Here is a 20,028-nt window from a genome sequence, read left to right as displayed (position 1 = left end):
AAACCCACAATTCCAGATTGGGGCTCCCGACCTCTTGCCCAGGGCTGTGCTCTTGTGTGTTTTTATCATTTCTCCTGAATTATCCACTCACACCTGACCCACAACCCCATTCCTCTGATACACTAGGATCTCTCTGCGGTTCTGTGGGTCGTCCCTCAGCTGTAAGACGTAACAGCAGTGAGGAGGAGAAGGTCCTGAGTAAATCGAACAAACGTAACTGCAAACAGAAGAGAGGACATGATGTGCAAGGACCTTTTCAAGCTGTAACTTCTAGGATGTGTGAATAACACAATTTGACCAAAAACTCCCAAACTTTCTATGGATAGAGAAAACCCAGTTTAAAAACAGGTTGTCTGAAACAGAAATAGACTCATAGACATAGAAAACAAACTTATGGTTACCAGAGGGGAAAAGGGGGGCAGGGATAAATTAGGACTTCGGGATTAGCAGATACACACTACTGTATACAAAACAGATAACCAACAAGGGCCCACTGGATAGCACTATATTCAATATCTTGTAACAACCTATAATAGAAAAGAATCTGAAAAAGTATGCGTAGCTCATTTGCTTTGCTGTACACCTGAAACTAACACGACACTGAAAATCAACTACACTTCAATTCTAAAATTAAAAACAAACACAACAAACAAGCTATCTGCTGCTGTGCCTGTTTCTGCAGAAAAACAATGTTATGGAAGGCAGCTAAGTCCCCAGCCAGCTCCGGAGTCTAACTTTATGCATAAGGGGGCTGAAATGCTATTTACAGAGGAAAAAAATAATTGCAGAGAACATTTTCAAAACACTTTTTGGCAGACAGGTGGAATTAGGTTTATCTCTTTAATTTATTTAAATGGAGGTGCTGGGGATTAAACCCAGGACCTCGTTCACACATGCTGAGCATGCGCTCTACCACTGAGCTCTACCCTCCCTTCCCTCAGAACACTTGTAATTGAGAGGGGGAAAAATCTAACTTCAGTGAACTACTGTGTCTTATTTCCAAAGCTTGTGGGGGAAGATGAGCAGGTGTAACTCAAGAGGCTGAGAATTTCCGGCACGCACAAAAACCGCAGGTTGACACGGCCTGATTCTTTAGTAACTCTCTTCTTCATCAACACAGGAATGGCTTTCCCTCTCTTTGACACAACTGTCACAACTGTCGTATTATTCCAGGTAAGACTGGGACCGTGTTTTGGTCACCAGTTTCTGGAGGGCAAGCGATGAAAGAGAGGAGGGGGCCAGGGTGTCGAAGAGGAGGGAGGGGTACTGTGAGAAAATGTGCTGAAAATAAAAGCAACTCAACTGTCACGAGGGAAACAGAAGCAAAGATAATGGGACACACCAGCTCTCTGCGGGGACCACCAACAGGGAGAACAGGCCAGCTGTCCCCCAGCCCAGCCCCCGGGTGACACCCTGCGGCCAGGGCAGCTCTGTTGCCTGCTACTGGGGAGGGCGGGGCGGGGGTTAATATATAACCGCTGTTACCTACCTGGGGACTCTGACAAGTGTTGCTATCTTAGGGAGTTTCCGTATCGATTTCTACCCTTTTTACTCAAGACACTTCTGGAAGCTTCTAGTCAGGAACACAACAATCTGATTAAATATTGCCTATTTTCCTTCCCACAGCTGGAGGCACCAAAGGTGGGGATGTGATAAATTCAAGACAAGAGGGTGAGAAAACAGAGTAAGGCTCCAAATGGAAAAATTAAGAAAAAAGTTGCAATGGCTTTATACTGAGGAAAAAACAACAACAAAGAGCATTCCACAGAAGAATTCATTTTTAAATATAGGATGGACACAGTGGGAAAACTGACTTGTGAAAAATTGACCAAACGCTGGTTAATTACTCAAGAAATTGTCCTCTTCCCTTTCCTAACTCAGCTTCAGACACAAATGAACAAGAGGCAGAGATAACAGTGGCTGATGATCTGAGAGTGTGCTGTCCTACCTTCAATGTTCAGTGTTCCCCTTCCCACCCCCAGATCCAAGGAAAATATTGATGTGAAACCTCACATTTTGAGTAGCTAAACTCTGAAGACCCTGAGTGATGAAACACAATCGTTACGCTCTGAAGGAAGTGCTGAACGTGGGGTTTCACTTACACGGGTGTTTATATCACTAGGAATCCTTCCTCCATGCTAATCAGAGGCAAGCCCTTCAGTGGAGGAACAAGGCATGAGTCAGCACATTTAGAAAGGATTTATACCCATTCTTAGAAGGACAACCAGAGGAAACACCATTTGAGATCTAAACAATGGTATCTGCTTGCCCTTTGATCCGAGTTTGAGAACACTTTGTACAACATTCTAGTTGAAACACCATTGAATTTCACATTCACTATTTGAAATCTCTTTAGGAGACCATCTACCGCTTTCTTTGAACCCTACTCTTGCAGTCAAATTCTCCTGACTCTTTTTGCTGTGAATAGCTTGGGGCATGGATTTATTTTCTGCTAACAAAAAATCTTCATAAGTATAGACAGCTTACATAAAAAATAGGCCCACTGACCTGTGAGAAAAAGACAGTACAGTGTATCTGGTGACAAATCCAAGTAGGGAGTATTCCATTTTTTCTTCTAATTTGTTTCCCAAGAGTAGTTTTGTTCAGAAGACTGTCAGTATTTTTAGCACAATTAAGTTTCTTGTTACTTGCACTAATATATACTGATTCCCTTTTCTGACCATAATTTGAGTTTTTTTATTTCATTTTATCCTAGCATCTGTAGATCAACACCTCGCTAATTCAAATAAATGAAGTCTGAAACTCAGAGATAAAGAAATCTTATCAAATGTAATGCATATTACAAATTAATATAGAGATGTAACTAATAAAAAGGAGGTATATTAAAACATTATGATCTACATCAGAAACCATGAATCTCAATGTCCTATCTTCACTTACTTCAAATGTTTTACTTAGTAAAAAGCAGATATACCATTTCTAAATGATCCAAATAAAATCAGGTGTACCCTTCTCGATTAGTGAAATGAGAATTTTAAATGAGGAAATTGTCTATCTTCATGAATTCAACCTTGTTTAAGCACCTTCTTATGTGCTCAGTGTCATGTTAGGAACTTAGGTTACAGCGGTGTATAAGCCTAGTTGCTTTGGGAGGCTGATATCCTAGAGGGATGACAAACAAATGAGTAAGCAAATTTTAAAAGAAAAAAAAAAAACACTCTTTGTAAAAAGTGCAACCAAGGAAATAAACAGGGTGCTGTGATGATAAAACGCAGGTGGGGGTGGAGGCGGCACCAGCTTCTATGGAGTGGTTAGAAAAGGCTTCTTCTCTAAGGGAAATTTTAAGCTAAGACCTGAGATATTTCAGGGTACTTCTCCAAGGTCACCAGATTGGCAGGCTTGCTTATTCGGCTGCCAAGACATTTTTAGCATTAGAAAACAAGCAGAAACTGCCATCTGTGGCCCTGATTGAATGCAGGTCCACGAGCGCACCCAGGTTGGCCGGGCACACTGCACACCAGCTGGTTAGCACTACGGAGGCTACACATCCCCAGGCTTCTCACCCAGAGAGAGTTTAAAACCGTCAACATCAACAACAGTGGGCCAGTCAAATGACCAGCCTTTGGGATACACAAGAAAAGCTTATCCTGTTGATTCATACCTCCTGATAGCCACGCTGAAAGGCTCATAGTGTTTCAAATGTATTTCATGAGCAAGTTACTCGCTGTTCCAGGGAAGAAGGATGTTTACAACTAGTTCACACATTCCCTTATACTCTGTAATTTGTCCAATTCAGTCGGTATGAGAGCACTTTAAAATCCATGCTATAAGGTGTATCTTTCTGTAGGTTTAGTCATGTAAGGCAGTAACTAACATGCCATCAACACCGATTAAGAAGCCTGTGGAATTCTCCCAACATCCTTAGAGAGCAATTCCTGTCTTCGGGTGAACTGTCCTTATGCTCAGAACTATGATCATTAGATTTTATCACATTTTAGCCTGTCATGCAATCTTCTTCTCCTCCTGAATTGAGTTAAGATTAATCAGAATTGCTTGACTGGCAGGTGGCATGGCTTGCGACTCAGATTCTACTTACCTGGAAAAGGTTTTCTTTTCTAAACACCCATGTGGAGTCCAGGATTGGACCAACAGATAGTTACAACTTGCAGTCAGAGCCCAGCAGTTAGGACAGGAGGAGCCTGGGACACAGCTCCCTACACAGCAGTCTCTTTCCGTTCCACATCAGCCTGTCCTGGGCCTGAAATTACACTATTGTTGAGTGCTTTTGGAATTTTTCCGTGCTATTTATTGCATCTTTAAAGATCCTTTATGGAAAATGAAAATAGCCCTGGGGAGATACTATGTTAAATCATCACTGTAGCAGAATTAGATGACAACCGGCTTCAAGCAGTGACTCAGAAGCAGTGTGGACCTGCAGACCAGGGAAGGTCAGAAAAGCAAGGAGCAGGGAGAACTGGGAGGTCACTCAACACAGGAAATGTCACTGTACTTGACAAACTTGCCTCAAGCCAACTCTCACCATTTCAAATACCTTCTAAGGCAGTGGTTCCAAAACACTGGAATCACCTGGGGATCCTTAAACACACTGATGCCTGGCTTCCAGCCCATACACTGACTTCACTGATACTGAGTATCACCTGGGCATTTAGGCTTTAAAAGCCCCCAGGTGATTCTCATGGGCAGCAGTGTTTGAGAGCCACTAACATAAGGAAGCATTGCTCTTAAGTGCTTTCTAGGATGATGTGACTTCCTTCAGATGGCATGGTGTCCTGTGCCAGTGCTTCTGGACCATGGCAGCACCTTAGGGAAACCTAAGGCACTCAAAAAAAAAAAAAAAAAGGCAGAACATATCTACTAAGAATCCACCTTAACTGCTCTGGGAAGCAGCTCAACCCAGCATCTCTTCTTCCCGGGCCCTGGGAGACGCTAATGGACAGCCAAGGCTGCGAACCACGGTCCGAAGACTGGGAACTGTTTTCTAGACACTGTAATATGGCTGTCTCTGAAGGAGCCGAATGTGTCATTCTCCCCACTTTTTTTCAGGTTGGGACCACCCCCAAGAGGCAACGAAACATTCCCCTAAGGCTGTCAGGAAACTGATAGAGGGTGAGAGGGGGCAGTGGGGGAGGAGGGCAGAGGGGGAGAGGGGCAGTGGGGGAGAGGGAAAGGGGTGGAATTTACTAAACCAGAAGCAGCACAAAAGGTAGAATAAGAAGAAGCACTGGTCCCTCCCTCTCTTCCCCCACCCTCCCACACACACTTTACTGAGTGGCATGAGAATTTCCTTAGAATGCTTCCTGGAGGTGGCTCAACCTTGGATTTGGTCCCAATAAATGGTGAAAACTCGTGTCCAATCAGAACCCCTGGCAGTGCACCGGCAGGCCTGGAGCCTCCACTCCCGGTAAGATTCTGTTTCATGAGTTTCCCAGGAGGATTTCTGCACCACTTGGATGCCATTCGTCCTGCTCCACATCCTCCTGGACCTCCCCCCCCCCCCCAACCTCGGCCCTCACCCCTCCTCTCTTCCCCCAAAGCTCAGAGGAGTTCAGAATCATCTCTCAGACTTGTAAAGAACTCGCCGGAGTATTTCACATGGGATTCATTCAAGGAAATCATGTCCTTAGAAGACAGAAGTCTTCGACGTGGCTTGGAGACGTGGGTGCTACTGTGGCAAATGTCTGCTAACCCACTTTGGGGCCTGGGCAGAGCCACGCGCCTCGAACGGGAAAGGCAGTCCGCAGAGACTCAGCCCACGGCGCTGCTGCACCCCACCCCGGGCGTGGCTACCGCACCCGCACTTCTCCCCTCCCAGAATGCGTCCCCAACATAGCTTTGTCTACGCTAAGCTGAACCAACTTCTGAATCAAGAGTAGCACAAATCAGAGGCACTGATTCTGGAAAAAAGTCTTCCTTACACCGTTCTCATTTACAGATGAGAAAACTCAAGGGGGAAAAGGCTCTGTGACTCCGTTCGGGTTTGCCACAGAACATTTGTGGCTGAGCCCAATTTAGCCGCCCTTGAATTTCCATTCCGTTGCCTGGCAACCGGTTCAGACCAACTCAGGGCCCAACCCCGGCCCCCAACTCGCACCCTTTCTCTGCTCTTGCAGCTTCAGCAACACTGATCAAAAGTCCAGCTTTTGGGGTCACTGCCAAAGGCATGGGAGCGAGGGTACAGGGTGGGTAACCCCAACTGGGCTCGGGATCCCGCCCCAAACCCGCGAAAGCCCCGCCTCGCCGGGACTGGCGCGCCTTCCGCGATCCTTTCGGGACCTCCTTCAGCAACCCTCCTCCCCCAGTTCCGTGGATACCACTTAACACAATCATGTCAAGTTTCCAAAGTTCTCAGCTGCTGTCGGAGTCCCTAGAAGTCCCGGTGGGAAAACGCACTCGGAGCATTAAGGATGCAGAACAAAATAGGGAGGGGAAAGTACTGAAGAACCTTCTCCTTCCCAGCTGGCTCCGCTCGGGCTGGACCTTCCTGCCACAGTCGAGTTAACGTGGCCTGAGCCGGGCACCAAAGGGAAAAGCGCGGCTGTGCTCCGGCCGCTCATGGAGACGCGCCCGCGGACACAGCACTCCGGGAACCCGCGCCCCAGCCCGCCCGCCGCCGCGGTGCGCAGCCTTGCCCGGGGCCGGGCGCGGGGAGCGCACGTGCCGCCCCCGGCCGCGCAGGTAGCGGGAGGGCAGCCGGCCTGTCCTCGAATCCCCTCTGCGCCAGCCCGGACCCGGGTTCCAGGGGCTCCTCCACCCTCTCACCCGGCCCTGGAGACTGGAAAGGGAGGAATGTTCTGGTTGTTAAGCTACCCCAGATCCTTACCCAGGTTTACAAAGCTCATGACCATATCAGCGTCGTTGAGGAAGGCGCTGTCCTGTGCGCTGGTCAGTGGGGACGCGCCACCGCCAGGTCCGGCGGCCAGGAGGCTCCTACTGCCCAGGGGATGCGCGGCGCCGGGGGGCGGCTGCCGGAGCTGGGACGAGCCGGCCCCTCCGCGCGGCCCGGGCTGCCGCTTCTCGTCCGACGCCGGGTCCTCGTCGTCGGCGGCGGACAGGGCGTTGTAAAGGTCCAGCATGAAGAGGGGAGCAGACTTCAGCGTCCCGGGCGGAGGCTCCCCGCGCGGCTGCTGCTGTTGCGGGAGCGCAGGGGGCTGCGGCTGCTGGAGGCCGTGCAGGGGCCGGGGCCGGTGCGGGAGCCCCAACACGGACAGGATCTCCTTCTGCATCTCCCGCTTCTCGTGCGTCTTGAGCCGCCGGTAGAGGAAGCCTGAGGAGGAGGAGGTCTGTGGCGGCGGCGGCGGCTCCGCGTGGCCCAGGCTCCCACCGTCCCCCAGCAGCGCCCCCCCGGCGGCGGCGGCGGCGGCGGCAGCGGCGGGCAGGGGCGGGGGCCCGCAACAGCTGCACAGCAGCCCCCACCACCAGCACAGCCACTGCGCCCTCCGCCCCAGCCCCGGCATCCCCGCCCGGCCGGGCTGGCCCCGCGGGCCCCGGGAGGCGTGGAGCGGCGGAGCGAGGCCGGAGCGCGGCCGCTGTGGCCCTTGGTGTGAACAGCCCCCGCCACCTCTCGGCGGGCGCGCTTCCCCTTCCTGGCCCTCAGTCCTTATCTCTCATGGTCTTCTGAGGCGCCCCCAGTTGCCCAGGCTGGCGGGGAGGTGAAGGGGGCGCTTCCCGGGAGAACCACACTCCGGCTCAGGTCTCGAGAGGCACAAGGTCCAAGCCAGGTGCGTCCAAGCCGAGGCTGAGCCGCAGCCAGCGCCCTCGCCCCTGGGCGGGTCACGACCCGGTCACTCTCGGGTCTGGCTGCCTGCGCACGTGCGCTGCCTTGCGCCCTCGGGAGCGGCTGGGTGGGACTCGGGGCGGCGGGGGAGCGGGGCCGCTCACCAGCTTGGTGGGATGCCCGGCATCACCCCCGCGCACGCCTCTCCCTGGCTCGCACGGCCGCTGTGAAGTTTACCCCGCCGTAGGGCCCAGGCCGTGGCGGCAAGGCGTCTCAAGATGCCAACCCTCTCCGCGAGGCTTAAACTTCCTTCTTGCTCACAAACTCCGCGCCCCTCCGCCCTCGGGCACTGTCGCTCCCCCTCAAAATCTCCGCGCGCCGCTCGACTCCCCAAGCAGAGGCGGTGAGGATCCTGCTTTCCGTTGAGTGCTCGCCCAGCTGCCCTGCACACCCGCTCGCAGAAGGGATGGGAAGAAAGGAGACCCGTGCGCCGAACAGCGGCAGCGGCGTCGGCGCCGGAATTCGCAGTCTCCCGCCTCTCCGCGCCACTCTCCGCGCCGCGCTCCCCGCAGCGGCCAACGTGGGCTTTCTAGTGCGAGTCTCACTCAGGTACCGCACTCCAGCCCTCGGGACTCCCCGCCCCTCTGGTTAACAGACAGGCTGATGGCCAATGGAGAGGCGCGTCTCGTCTGTATTTAAATAGACCCGCCCCCTTCTTTCACCCTCCCTCTCCCGGAGGCGTCGCCTCTGTCGCGCGTAGGTTTCAAGCACTGAGAATTCTTGGAGGCACCCAAGGTGCGGCGAGGCAGCAAAGGCAAAGGGGTCATCGCTAGGAAGAGTGATCTGATCAACACCCCAGTTGGAACCTTCCTCTTTTATGATCACATAAAAGGCCTAAATTGATGCTTTAACTAAATAAAAGCAAAATCAGCTGTTAAATCAATGGCACCTGAATCAAATGAGGAAAAACAGAAAAGTGACGGTTTTCCCATTCCTTCCTTAGTTTCTCTAACTGATGTAATATAGGCATTTAGCGGGCACGTGGCTTCCAAAGGCAGCTGCTGGAAGTTGAGACAATACCCTTGGAGAAGTTGACCCCATACTCCACAGACAGGGCCAAATATAAGCCAGACCTGGCATCGCGAGGACAGAGAGCTTTGATTTATCTCCTCATTTGGGCTTCGGCTTGGCTTCTTAAACCAGCACCCAAAAGAAGAAGGGTGTAATCAGACAGTATAATAGAAGAGCCCCACCCTCACTCCAGCTTTTTAGAAATGTTTCAGTGCTTGTCCAGTTTGTTGGTTAATGTTGCATTATAATGTATCAAAACTGCAATAGAATTTACATGACGTGAGATCAATAAAACTTGAGGAGAGGTGGTAAAGGTGATCTCAGTAAGGGTAGGGGCTTGGCATGCTCCCATTCAGGGTCATAGACAGGGCACTGAAACTCGGGTTGCTGGGAACATTAGACAAGATCAAGCATGTAAAATAAAACATGTTATAATTTCATGGCAGGCTCACTTCTCAGTTAGGCACTGCCCCCTCCACCCCAACGACACTACCACTATCTGCCATTCAAGATGCAGATTCATTGGCCCTCACCCCATCCAAGAATGTCCCGCAAGCGATGGATCCTAGAAGGAAGTTCTCTTAAAACGTTCTGATCTTTTACCTGGTGAAAGCGTGCACAATAGAAATAAAAAACTGCAATGCTGACCTGGCAGCCTTGCCTCACATAGTACGAGGCATTTGGGAGCCAGACCAACCAAATACATAAAGACTATGGGGTTTGTGAGATTATAAGATCATGAGGTTTCTGCTAATCCAGAGCTTATCAGCATTTTTATCTTATTTCAAAGAATCTTTTTCAAATGAGTAAGGGTCCCACCATCCCACCATCCTCTGGATTGCTCCCAGCTGTTGTTCTGTCTTGGTCCAGGCACAGTAGTCTTTAGGACAGACTTTCACTCTCCAAGTGCCCCATAGCCGTTGAGCTCAGGCAGGGCGACATCAGTGGCACTGAAAGCCCTTCTCTGACGGTCTGCAGGGATTCCTCTCATCTGAGGAGGAGATACATCCCTCCGTGGCCTGGGATGCCAGGCCCCTTAGATTTCAAGAGCCTCCATCACTTCTTTCTTCTGTCTGGGACTTGTTACAAGCATGAAATCACTGCAGTCCGTAAAATCACAGCAGGCAGGAGCTCTGATCAGAAGATGTGAAATCACAAGTGGAGACAGGCCTCCTGCCGAGGGCCTCCTCCTCTCTCAAGCCTAGTCACACCTTCTTGAGACTTCTAGTGAGACACAAGCAGAGGAAAGGTAGCTCCAACCCGTCAGGGCCGTGGGTGAAACTCTGGAAGACTGTGAAACCCTGAGCATAGGGCACCTGGGAGGGCGGTGCCCTTTAAAACACAGAGAAGGTTGTGACCCATCTACTGTATATGTACGTATTACATATGCATGTGTGACCCAGCAGAGAACACACACCAACACCCCCCCCTTCCCCTTTCCTTAGATACTTGGTGAGAGACAGATGGACTCATGACAGGGGTCTAAAATGTCACTTAGTGATTCATTATCCATTAACATCTGGGCAGCCACCCTGACTCCCGTCTCCTCCAAGATGGCCTCTCGGGTCCTGTTATTTAGTGTTAGAAAACGAGGGGTCTCCAGATGACAAACACAAGAGCACACGACTCTCCTAAGAGCTGGAGGGGAAAACGTGGCGTGAGTTATGACAACAACCATAAAGACAGTGACATTCATCCGAGGACCCAGAAGAGGGTGTGCTCTCCTCCCGTCCCCACCACTCCCAGCGTGTGCACATGTGTGTCAGAAAGCACTTGGACACGACCTAAGATCCATTAAGGGCAAAGCACATAAAGAGAAATTTTAATAACCTCAAAATGGGGACCACCGCTTCTCCAAGCCAATCGGAACTCCAGGTGGGTAAGAGGCCCCTGACCACCACAGCCCCTACCCGCTGCTTCTCTGGCCCCTCCCCATCACCGTCCCCAACATGCCCCCAGAAGTCGAAGAACAGGAGGCTGGGCACAGTCCAGATGATTCAGGAGGGAGAGAGTGAGGGTGAGGAAGCGGTCTGGCTCTGGAGTCGGCTGGGATGTGTGATCAGAGAAAAAGCAGAGGTAACTACGCCCCCTGCAGGACACCAAAACATCACCCGCCCCTTCCTCTGTGTGCCTGAACCAGCTCCACCAAGTTCTCTGTACTTGTCTCCAGAACATCTGGGTGGAAAGAGGAGGAATTCGGTCAAGAAGCCGGATGTGGACGGCAATCCGTATCAAACATCTGCTTGCTTGGCTAACGTGTCATGCAGATGGCCTTCAGTTTTCTGGAAATGGGTTGCCCATCCCACTCCCGCCCACTGAAGGGAGTGAGGAGCCCTCCCCTTAAAGAGAAGGTCTACCCTGTGCCTTTGGTGCTACCGGGATGGGGTGAGCAGCCTGTACCCAGGTGTGTGTTAACATGCAGGGAAATTTACGCAACAAAGTCTTTAAAAGAGCCGTTCCACCCGTTTTCCTTTCATATTACGAGGGTTTCTATGATACATTTATAACACACATGACCAAATAGTTTCTACGTTTAAAAGAGGTGGTATATTAATTTGATATGTTAAATATTCTATACTCTGTGCTTTCCTTTGAATTGTACTAAAAGCAAGGCACTGCCATTGCTGTCTTTGGTTTTTATGCTAAATCATACCTTGGCCCCTTTCTACTGACTTTCCTCGAGATGTAAGTAGCTGCTTTTAGAATTCATGTAACGTAAAAGTGTTCTAAGCTATGCGGCTTTTGTGTGAAAAAGCCTGAGGTCTGATCACCCAGAATCCTTGGGAAACTCCACTTCACATACTGCATTTTTATCTTCGACATTAATGTAAGGACTTGAGTATTTCTTAATACTCATTTCTAAATAGAATAATTTGCTCAAACTTGAAAAGTATCCATTTGGAGTTGAGTGAAAAGGAAATATGGTAAGTAAATGTCTGCAGAGTATGAGAAATGAACATTCGAGAGTTAAATAAATATTGCTTCTGAATGCTACACCTGTAAGACAGCCTTCAAAATACATGTCTCATCCAAAAGTCTGTGGTAACACTTACATTCACTCACACTTTCCTTTTACTGTCAACTATTCAAAAATGCAGGGCATTCACACTTCAAAATATCATTCGAGCCATCATATTTTCCTACCCATGAAGGACATCTGGTGGCAAAGTGAAAAACTAATACATAAATCTGTTTCCAGAGACTTTTTTTCCACACTGTAACCCAAATGGCAAATCTGTTACTTGTGTATGCTTCAGACTTTGCGCACCAGCTCGGATCTTTGTCACTTGGGGATTTAGGCTGGCTGCATAACACTGAGCAATGGAATCTTTAGAAACATCCAGATGATTCGTTTTCGGAAACTGTCACTGGATAGCTGACATGTGCAGATTAAGCATTAATTTTTTTTTTCTGAGCAAAACAATGCTTAACGCATTCCCATGACTAGCTCTACTGTCCCAGAAGAGTTCTGTTCCAAGAAATCATTGGATATTTAGCTCCACTGGGTAGAGCTCCACAGAGGCGCCATGGCTTGTGCTGGCCTCCAAGCTCTGCCCCAGCCTGTGGTTCCCTCTGCGCCCCATGTCCAGGATGTGTCTCTTGTGTGTCAACTAGGAGGTCCCGTGAAAATCTGCCGTCATTGTGCTGCCATCCCCCTTCATGAGCAGAGCTGTAACCAGCGGTGTGTGAGAGCCAGGGAAAACCACACTGGCTGGATAAATTCAGGTTAAAGAGAAAACCAAGGCCATCTGTTAATGAGGATGAGAAAGTTCTGATGTGTGCCAGGAGGAAGGCAGGTGTCCATGCTAATTATCCCATCTGCATTCATTCATTCAACAAATATTTGAATTCCTACAGTGTGCCAGGCACTGTTCTAGGCATGGGGATACCACCGAGTCAGATTTTAGAGGGGGAAGATTGACAGAGAACAAAAGAACTAAGAAAAATATATTGTGGTAGGTGGGATGTGGTCCCCATGATTTTTGCCCCTCCCTCCTCCTCTTGTTCCACCTATGAATATGTTACTGCACGTTACAAAGGGGACTTACAGATGGAATTCAGTTTGCTAAACAGGTGTAGAGCACAGGGAACTGTATTCAGTATCTTACAGTAACCAAGAATGAAAAAGAATATGAAAAGGAATATATGTATGTATATGGGTGACTGAAACATTATGCTGTGCACCAGAAATCAACACAACATTGTAAACTGACTATATTTCAGTTTTTAAAAAATGGAAAAATAAATAAATTAATATGAAGACTATCCTGGAATAACCAAGTGAGCCCGCTGTAACCATGGGGGTCCTTAAATGCAGAAGTGGGAGGTGGTTGAGACGCAGGAGGAACTGGACCTGCCTTTGCTGGCTTCGAAGGTGAAGGGGCCATGAGCCAGTGGGGGTTGTAGGGTGGGGAAGGGGAATAGCTCCATCTAGATGCAGATGCCAGCAAACCTCAGCCATCAGCCAGAAAGGAAACAGTCTTAATTCTGAGTTCTGTCCACAACCTGAATAAGCCTGGGAGCAATTCTCATCCATAAACTCCAGGTAGGAGCCCTGCGCAGCTGACTCCTGCATTTCAGCCTGGTGGGGCCAGAGGCAGAGAAGACATGCCTACCAGCTTCCCACCTCTGGAACTGTGAGATAATAAGCTGGTGTTGTTTTAAGCCACTAAATGTGTGGAATTTTGTTTCATAAGAACAGGAAACTAGTATGTGTATAGTATGATAATAAGGGCCGTGGAGAAAAATCAAACAAGGAAGAGGGGCATGGAGTGTGTGGATGGTCGGCAAAGGCTCACTGAGAACGCAACATTTGAATCCAGACCCAACAGAGGAAAGCGAACCAGCCACAAGGTTAGCTGGGGAAAGAGATTTCTGGGCAGTGGAAAAGAGTAAGTGTAAAGGCCCTGAGGCAGATGCATGCCTGGTGAGTTTGAGGAAGAGCAGGGAAGCCAATGAGACCGAGGCGAGAGGGGATAACAGGAGAAAAATCACATCAGAACCCCAAGGAGGGTGGGAACTGGGGCCAAGCAAGGACCCTGAGTGTTCTTGTCAGGAATTCGGCTTTTAAAAAGCATAAGATGGCACAATAACATGGATAATCTCACAAACACAATGTTGAAGAAAAGACACCAGACACAGAACATATATCAGGTATGTATACATACAATGGAAAACCACTCAGCCATAAAAAGAATAAAATAATGCCATTTGCAGCAACATGGATGGACTGGAGATCATCAGACTCTGTGAAGTAAGCCAGAAAGAGAAAGAAAAATACCATAAGATATCACTTATATGTGGAATCTAAAAAAAAAAAAAAGACACAAATGAACTTAATTACAGAACAGAGACAAACTCACAGACATAGAATACAAACTTATGGTTACCAGTTATGAGGGGTGGGAAAGGGATAGGGGAGGGACAAATTGGGGGTTCAGGATTTGTAGATACTAACTACTATGTGTAAAATAGATAAACAAGGTCCTATCGTATAGCACGGGGAACTATATTCAATACCTCAGAATGGCCTATAATGAAAAAGAATATATGTAAGTATACATGAACCACTACGCTGTACACCAGAACTCAACACAACATCGTAAATTGACCATACTCCAATAAAAAAAGAGCACATGTTGTAACTCCATTTATATAAAATTGAAAAACAGACTACTCTAGACGTCAGGTTAGTGGTTACCTTTGGAGAGAAGAGTAGGACTAATTGATTGGATGAAACCAAGAGGCGTGTTGCTCAGAGTTGGTCTTCCCCATTACTTGGGCGGTGGTTACACAGAAGCGGTCAGTTTGAGTAATTCATTGAGTGGTACACATATCATTTGTACTTTTTTCATGTATGTTACATTACAATAAAAAATTTGATTACAAAAACAATTACATGAAACACTGCCAGCAACAACTACAAAAAGTGTGAGATGGGAAGGTCATTGGATGGTTTTGAGCAGAGTGACAGGAGCTGACTTCAATTTTAACAGATTCCCTCAGGCCTCCATGTTGAGAACAGACTAGAGCGTTGCCAGGGCAGAATCAGGGAGATCAGGTGAGAACCTCTTGCTAACACTCAGGTGGGAGATGACAATGGCTCATGGGGAACCTCAGATGGAAGCAGTGGAGAGGGAACTGGTTGGATTCTGGACACGTTTTGAAGGCAGACCCCAATGCCAAGACGATGCACTAACCGCACGTTAAAAACAACCATGCCCACAACTTCTCCCCCTCTTACAGAGCCAGCGAAGCACAGTCCCCCCCTCCTCCGCCCACCACTGCACAAGGCCTGGGGCAGCAGCTGTGGCCTGAGGAAAACAGGGCTCATGCCCTCGAAATTGTGGGTTAATGTGATTACAGTGACAAGGGGTGGCCCGAGGGTTTTTAGCCAACCCGTAATCTCCATCAGCACCCATGCCACAAAAATCAATCAAAGAAAAAAGCACGCTTGCTACACAGGGAGAGCTGTAAGACAAGGGTCCTGACAGCTATTCCAACAAGACTGGTAGGCAGTAGGCAGGAATACAGGTAGATCGAATGTATTATCATAGCTCCATCTGCTCCACTGACCATTCCAGGTAGTAATAAAGCAGCTCTCTCTGAATACCAGCCTCTTCCAAGGTATGAAGTTTGACCATTAAGAATTAATTTTAAAAGGATTTCTATACATGCGGTATCCTGGATGGAATATTGGAGCGGGAAAAAAGGCTTTTAAGGAAAAGATAATGGAATCTGATCAAAAGGTAGAATTTAGTGAATAACAGTATCAATGTTGGTTCACTAACTGAGACAAATGTACCGTAATAATGCAAGATGTTAATAACTGGAGACACTGTGTATGGGATATACAGGAACTCTTTGTGCTATCCTTGCAACTTTCTGTCAACTTTAGATTATGCTAAAATGAAAGGTTTATCTGAAAGAATAATATTCTTACAGCTTTAATCTTAAAACTTAATAATTAAAGCCCGGCCACCTCCTCTGTGGAAGAAAGTACCACCAGGTGTCTTGACTCCAAATAGATTTATAATGGTGATGGTTCTATTCACTTTGATCCATCTCTTTTCTCGGTTTTTCAGAGAGGGTGAAGCTCACTGACTGTCTTTGGTCATCTCCAATCTACTAGAGGCCATCTGGCGAGTTTTTTATTTCTGTAATTGTATTCTTTCCATTCGATTCTTTTTTTAAAGATACCTACCGTTTCTGTGCTGAGAGTTTCTGCTTTTTCGTTTGTTTCCAGAGAAAATTTGTAATTGACTAGGTTTTTCTTCTTGGTTTTTTTCTGAGCTTTTTTTTTTTAAACAATTTCACTTTTTTTTTTTCTATTTTGTTTTGAGGGGGAGGGAATTAGGTTTTTCTCTATTTATTTTTAATGGAGGGACTGGGGGCTGAACCCGGGACCTCACGCATGCTGAGCTATCCCCTCCCCCACCGTAACTGACTGACGAAGCATTTTTATGACAGCTGCTTTTACATCCTTGATGATTTGGATGAGATGGGAAAACGTGACATCTGATAGATCTCTGTGGCCGTGTCAGTTGATTGTCTTCTCTCACCCAAGTTGGGATTTTCGTGGTTCTTGGTATGACAGGTGGTTTGGGGTTTGGTTTGGGTTTGGCTTTTTAGTTTCTTGTGGGTTTTGTTTTTGGTTTTTTGTTTTGTTCTGTTTGTTTGCATCCTGGCATTCTCTCTATTATGTTAGGAGTCTCTGGGTCCCACTTAAATCTTCTACCAGGCAGTCCCCTAGGTCTGGCAGAGGTCCTGGCCTCCTTCCGTAGGCTGCGGTTTCAACGGCAACTTAACTTTCTGAGGCTCCGTGGTGTTACTCTGGTCTGTGTGATTTATCGGGTACTGCTGGGGTTCGCATCATCTCTGCTAGGGCTGCCAGGAGGGTCTTCCCCATACAGACCACCAGCTGTCCCTCCCAGGAGCAGGGGTCCTTCAGGGTAAGGAGGCTCCCTTGGAGTCAGCTTTTCAGCACTCACGTATTAATGATCTACAGTAAAACGCTGGTTCCAGGATGGCTTCCTCCAGTGACTGCGTAAGAGTCATTTGTTGTTGTTACGATATGGAGTCCATGATTTAACTGATTTTAACTTAAATTCCACGGTGTCACGAACACAAATAGAGGTGACTTCTGGTATCAAAACCCCATTAAAGATAAATAGAGAAATCAGAAATTATTAGGTTGGAACCAAATAATTGTGTTGGTACCTAAAATCACAGCAAATTAAGCACTGTATTTAGCTCTGAGATTCCTGAGAGGACAGACAAAAATGGAAATAGTGGATTATACAGTTCTCATAGTTTACTATGAAGAATGCAATTTTATCTGGAGAAATTTTTTTAATTGAAGTATAGTTGATTTACAATGTTGTGTTAGTTTCTGGTGTACAGCATAGTGATTCAGTTATATGTATATATATTCTTTTTCATATTCTTTTTTATTATGGGCTTTTACAAGCTATTGAATAGAGTTCCCTGTGCTGTACAGTAGGATCTGGTTGTTTATCTATTTTGTACATAGTGGTATATTCTGTATATAGTAGTTTGAATCTGCTAATTGCAAACTCCCAATTTATCCCTCCCTCCACCCTACCCTCCTGGAGAAATTTTTCTTCCATTGAATCCTAGGAGAAGCTTCTAATGTCTTTTCTTTGATAAATAACTCCTTCTCCCTGTTAATGACTACATGTTTATTTTTCCTTTCACCAAATAAGTCAAATCCATGCCAATAAAATTCATACAGTATATTCCAGAAATAAGTAGACACTGCAGTTTGGGCTTTCGTGTGGCATTCTTTTCCCAGATTTCATGTGGAGGCAAGCGAATTTACCCTGTTAACGAGCAAACTAGGGCGGAGGGCAGAGCAGGTAGCAAAAAGCTAATTTTAAGTCACCCTCCAGATTGGCAGTCTGATGAGTGCAGGTAACAATCCAGCAGACCTCGCTCTTCCCCAGCCAGAAATCTAGACTGTAAGCTCTTTTGTATCCCAGTACTTAGCACAGCAACTGGCACATGCGAAGGTGCTAAACAAACATTTGTTGAATAACAGAATTCTATTGGTTAAGGGCTTGGGTGGAGACAGAGAACGCACAGGACCTTCCCCTATCGCATACTTTACCAGGAGAAGATGCCAACACACAGAAGACTAGGTGCCTTCGTAACAGTTAAACTAAACTGTAGCCGATGATAAGAAATACTAACTTATTCACTAAATATAACCAAAATGGCAGGGCCCTAAAACTACATTATTCTCTTCCTAAACAGACATCAGCCTGGGATCACAGAAACCAATTTTAGCACTCCCCTCTACTCCTTAAATGTGTATAAATCACACTCCTAAAAACGAGACTTTCATACAGAAATAAAACTAAAATTTGCCAATACACCTCAGAGTAAAATGTTATTTAAGGATTAGTAAAACATTTATTTTCCAAGCATGTGAATAGGACACTTGTTCTCCTAATTTTCCTTCACGTCCCTCACCAGAACTGAATCTTCTGGCATCTGGAACAGATTCTTTCAAATGCATACATACACCTGTTTTAAATTCAGACTCCCCAGAACCCGTAAAAACAAGCTCTTCCAGGCAGCATCAGCAAGCTGGGGGCTCCTGCTAAGGACAGAAAGGGACCTGCCCCCGCCATGAGAAGTGAGCTAAAAGGGGGATGTTTGAAATGCCACTTAGGTTAAATTAATAAAATGATATTATCATCACTTACAGGTTTACGAAAGTGTGTGTTTCAAGTTAAGCGTTTTACCATAATTACCCTTGTTGGATGTCATTTTCTCTTACTTTTTAGCAGAAGAACTCAAGGAACATCCTTTTTGAGACTTCTATGTTCTAGTTATGAAAGTTCTAGACTGCCTCTAGTTAACTGGACCATATCGTGCACTTCAAATTTTGTTGAAGGGAGATCTCATGTTAAGTGTTCTTACCAAAAGAAAAAAGAAAAGAAGGTGGAGGAAACATAAGGAAACTTCTGGAGGTAATGGAATTGTCTTTGACCTTGATTGTGGTGATGGTTCCACAGGTGTCTGCGTACGTCCAAGCTCATCAGATTGCTTCACTAAATACATACAGCTTTCTGAATATCAATTATACTTCAATAAAGCCGACTTTTAAAGTGACATGAGGTTGAAAAGTAAGCAAGAGACATATCAGACAGGATCTTGAGATATTTAGACTTTCAAAGGATAAAAGGACAGCACCAAAGGGTTTTAACCAAGAGAAACAGTCTGATAAAGTACCTGAAACTATTTAACTGGCTGCTTTGCAGAGCATAAAAGCCAGAAGGCCAGGAGGGCAACATTGTAGTACGCCAGGTGACAGAAGACAGTGGCTTAGATGACGGTGGAGACAGTGGATGGATTGGACATATACGTGGAGGTGGGAAAATTATAGAACTTGGTGATAGATTGGCATGGGGAATTAGGGAAGAAAAGAGATCCAGGATTTACACTTGAGCAAACAAAGTGGCTCATGGCCCATTATTGAAATGGGAATTTGGGGGAAAAAAATAAGTTAGGGAGAGAGCAGTTGGAAAAGATAAGTTCTATTACAGGCATTATGTTTGAAGTCCCTTCAAGATTTCCGAAAGGAGTTACCAAGCACACGGTTAGAGAAAACACTCCATCATTCAGAGGAGGCACTGGCCGAATAAATGAATTTCCGGTTCATCTGTATATACGTGGTATTTAAAACCCTGGAAATGGGTGGGGTCACTTATGGAAAGAGGGAGGGAAGGAAGACAGAGGCAGCCTGGGAAACACCGAGGTTGGAGCACAAACAGAAGACAAGCCAACAAGGAGGCCAAAAGGGAGCGACCAGAGGGGTTAGAGAAAACACGTCACTGTGAACAGGAGTGTCACGGAAATCAGGAAAGGAGGAGGGAGGCGAGCCACCATGTCACAGGTGATCAAGGACAGAGAACGCCCCCTGGATGTGGCAATGTGGACATCACTGGTGACTTTGACAAAGATAATTTCAATGGAGTGAGATGGGCAGGAGGCTGATGGATGGGAGCCCATGCGTGAGTGGGAACCGAGGCGTGGAGGGACTGTGGGAAGCCAACTTGTTCAGAAGTCCTTTGCAAAGGAGAGTGGAGGAAGGCGGTGGTCACCTGCAGAGGACAAGCAGCCTAGCGGTCATTTTGTTGGAGACACGGGAGGGCAGGATGAGGAGGGACTGTCCGCGACAAGGGGAAAGAAGGGGAAATGGCTGACCGTGTACTCTGGTTCAGAGACACCTC

At 47.2% G+C, this 20,028-nt stretch overlaps 1 protein-coding gene across 1 annotated transcript in view; it reads right to left on the bottom strand.

Annotated features, from left to right (window-relative positions):
• The window catches only part of BMP6 (bone morphogenetic protein 6), a 132,046-nt gene extending 123,744 nt beyond the window's left edge, over positions 1-8,302 (bottom strand). The window contains exon 1 of the mRNA XM_010945739.3: positions 6,803-8,302. Coding sequence (XP_010944041.3) covers positions 6,803-7,436 — 634 coding nt within the window. The 5' untranslated portion in view covers positions 7,437-8,302. The remainder of the gene's footprint in view (positions 1-6,802) is intronic.
• Between the last annotated feature and the right edge of the window lie 11,726 nt (positions 8,303-20,028).

Source organism: Camelus bactrianus, chromosome 20 (assembly GCF_048773025.1).
Source record: "Camelus bactrianus isolate YW-2024 breed Bactrian camel chromosome 20, ASM4877302v1, whole genome shotgun sequence".
NCBI lineage: Eukaryota > Metazoa > Chordata > Mammalia > Artiodactyla > Camelidae > Camelus > Camelus bactrianus.
This window is presented reverse-complemented; position numbering and strand designations above follow the sequence as displayed.